The following is a 3,339-nucleotide window of genomic DNA, read 5'->3' as shown; positions in this document are numbered from 1 at the left end:
CAGCTCCCGGCGCCCCGAGCGGGTCCCGGGGGTCCCCGCCCGGCGCGGCGCGGCGGGGTGTTTGTAGCGAGGCAGCGGGCGCCGCGCCGCGGGGAGGGTCTGTGGAGGGGGGGACACGGCGCCTCCCCCCCCTCCCGCGGGCCGGCGGCCGCCACTTCCGGCAGGGCGCCGTGACGCAAGGGCGTGCTGACGTCAGGTGTCGCGCGCTGCGTGACCCGCACCCCGGAAGCGCGGCGAGACCCCCGCGCCGCTGCGGGCGCCGGCGCCGCTCCGCCATGTGAAGCCGCCGGGACCGGCTCCCCCGGGTGCGTTACCGGGCCCGAGCAGCACCTTTAACCGGGGAGGGGGACGGGGTTCGCCGGGCCCGGGCCGCGGCGGGGCGGGGGCCCTGTTACCGGGCGGGGGAGCCGAGGCCCGGCGGGGACGGGGGGCTCCGCTCGCGGAGGGCCTCGGTGCGGCCTCGGGAGGCTCCGTTACCGCGGCCGGGAAAAGGCAGAGCGAGGAAGGGGGGGTCCCTAACGGGGGCCGGTGCAGGGCCGGCGGGGGGGGGCTCCGTTACCGCGGCCGGGACGTGGTGGTGGCAGGGGAGCTCCGTTACTGGGGGGGGCAGGGAGGGCCCTAAACCCCCGTGCGAGCCAACGCTGTGCTGGTCCCGCAGGCGGCGGGCGCGATGGAGCCCACGGCCTCGCGCGTGTTCTGTGGCCGGGTGCTGGGCATGGTCAACGCCGAGGACGTCAACGCCATCATCCAGGCCCAGAAGAACATGTGAGTCCCCCTGGGGCGGGGGGGAGACGGGATGGGACACGATGCGGGACCGGCCTCCCTCCGGAACTTGGCCCCGCGCTAACGGCAGCCAYCCGGGAAGGAACCGGCTGCTCACGGGGCCGAGGGTGCGAGTGCCCGGGCCCTGGGCGTGGCCCTGGGAGCGAGCTGTGCCGGGGGGGGGGCTGTCACAGGGCGTCTTCAGAGCCCCCTTTCCGCTCTGGACAGGTTGGATCGATTTGAGAAGACCAACGAGATGCTGCTCAACTTCAATAACCTGTCGAGTGTCCGCATGCAGCAGATGAACGAGCGGTTTCTGCACCACACCAAGACACTGGTTGAAATGAAAAAGGACCTGGACAGCATCTTCCGAAGAATCAGGTGGGGCTGGGGGRGCTGGGAATGTCCCCCCAGGCGGCGAGGGGAAGGGAGAAAAGATGCCTAAACTAAAGGTCTGCCTTCACCTAGACAGATCACAGGTGTCTGCAGAGAGAGGAGTTGAAATGCGACACCCCTGTATGCAGGTCTCTGGATGGTCACGGAAACCAAAAAAAGGGTGGAGAGAGAGAAGCACGTAGCAGAGCAAATGTGCAGAGGAAGGGGAGTGGGTGTGGGGAGGGCACTGGTTGCTGAGGTTGGAGTTTCAGGATTCCCAATTCCTGCTTTCCAGCCTGGCTGGTGACTCTCTGCGCTCCCTCTGTCAGCAGGGAGGGACGCAGTGCTGGCACTGCTCGGGAGGGTTACGAAACTYGGGATTTGCAGAAGTACCTGATTCCCTGACGGGGAGCGACAGGAAAGCTCTGGGAGTTGGGTARTGCTGGAACTTTTGACTCTGAGCGCAGGGAGCCCCTTGGCACAGTGCTTGGCTTTCTGAGGAACAGATTGGAAAGATGCAACGTTCCCCAACAGCGCAGCAGAGCCAACTACAGCGGGAGGCGCGAGCCAGGCGTCAGAGGACGAGGGATGYGGTTCAGCTCCTGAGCGGCCCCCGAGGCCGGCTGTGCCAGGCCGCTCTTGGGGGGGTTTGTCAGCTCGTGTGTAAACGTAGCTCTCTYTTTCTCCTCTGCTCTTGCAGGACGCTGAAAGGGAAGCTAGCTAAACAGTACCCGGAGGCCTTCAGCAGTGAGTGATTCCTTGTTATTAGATCCGATTTACATCTTTTATCTCAGCTTGCTTTCTAGGAAGCCTTTTCTAAGAACACACGACTCAACTTTCTGGAGTTGTGGCCCCTCTAAAGAACTGAGACACCCAGGCATGTGCCAGCACATGGCTGCGGCAGTGAAAATCTGCAGAGCTTTTTTATTCTCTTAAATCTGCTTCTAAGAGGTTACAAAGCCAGAAATGGCTGCTAATTTAGGTGACATCAGTCATTTATTGATTACTGTTACGTGCAGTCAAAATTCAATTTGGAAGGGAGCAGACTCTCTGCTGTGCTTATATGAAGCTTCTTGCATACCTGGTGTTACATGAGCCATATGTTTCTCTGTCACGGATGGCCAAAGCAGCAGAACTAACAGCTGCATCTTTCTTTCAGACATCCACGAATCTCCGATTCTAGATGATGATGATGATTTTGACCCTGTTCCAAAAAGCACGACAACTACCATTGCTACCTCTGAGCAGAGCACGGAGTCTTGTGACACGAGCCCTGACATTATCTCTCCAACCATGAGTCAGGATTTTGAGGATTTATCACAAGGCCAGTACGATTCACCGGCTGTGAACGGACAGAGTCTAACAGATGAAGAAGCTGTCAATGACCTGGACTAGGTGTATTGCTACTGTATGGCCACAGCCAGCTCAGCTGCTTGGACTGCAGAGAACTTCCTGTCCTGTATTTATATTTGTGTGTTTCCTTGGCCATTACGTTTTTTGGAAGAGGGAAGTGAAAGCTGAGAGGTGACAGCTGAGCGAAGAAGAGACCCCTTCTGCCTCTAAACTGCCACCATAGTGCATACCCTGCAGCCTGATACGGGCAAATAAGTAAAACATGGATTTGAAACGCCTCTTGTCCATTCTCATTTGTGTGTTCAGCCTGGATCTCCCGCAGCCACGCGCGTGCCACCTTGCTCTCCGCTAGTGCCACAGCTAAGCGGGAACAACAAACACGCACCAGCAACCGCAGCAGGTTTCCCACCAACTGGCAAGAGCTCTGAGCCCGTTTCCTCTTACGTACTCACCTGTCTCATGCTGCACCGTAGACCTTCCTGCGGGAAGGGTCGTAGCCACGCTCGCTGTGTGCAGGGAGCCCGCCAGCCGCGGTGGCTTTTCCTGGTGCCTTCGCCACCAGGCTGTTTCCCTTGTCGAGCCCTTATGGTGTCTGGGTGGGAATGGCCCCTGCTGTTACTGTCCGCTGCTATTTGCGGGGGGCTGAAATGGCTGCAGGGGGGTAGGAAGATGGGGCTGGGGGCCAGGGGTCTGCACCAAGTGCTGGGCCGGGGGCCAGGCCTGTGGGGTGAGTGTGGGGTTTGGTGCCAGGGCTGAGGGGCGAGTGCAGGGGGAGTGAAAAGCTCGGAGCCGGGACTGTGGGATGACTGTGGGGTCTGGTGCCAGGGGATGGGGCCAGGGCTATGGGGC

At 60.8% G+C, this 3,339-nt stretch overlaps 1 protein-coding gene across 1 annotated transcript; it reads left to right on the top strand.

Annotated features, from left to right (window-relative positions):
• The first annotated feature begins 92 nt into the window (after positions 1-92).
• On the top strand, positions 93-2,764 carry KXD1 (KxDL motif containing 1). The gene is made up of 5 exons (XM_085319998.1): positions 93-305; positions 659-765; positions 991-1,143; positions 1,838-1,884; positions 2,297-2,764. The coding sequence occupies exons 2-5, from the start codon at positions 671-673 to the stop codon at positions 2,530-2,532; spliced, it is 531 nt and encodes a 176-aa protein (XP_085176124.1). The 5' UTR covers positions 93-305; positions 659-670; the 3' UTR covers positions 2,533-2,764.
• Positions 2,765-3,339: the final 575 nt, after the last annotated feature.

This window comes from Rhea americana, unplaced genomic scaffold (genome assembly GCF_003343005.1).
Source record: "Rhea americana isolate MKP2758 unplaced genomic scaffold, rheAme1 scaffold_609, whole genome shotgun sequence".
Classification (NCBI taxonomy): Eukaryota; Metazoa; Chordata; class Aves; order Rheiformes; family Rheidae; genus Rhea; species Rhea americana.
Note: the sequence above shows the minus strand (reverse complement) of the source record. Positions and strands in the feature narration are given on the sequence as shown.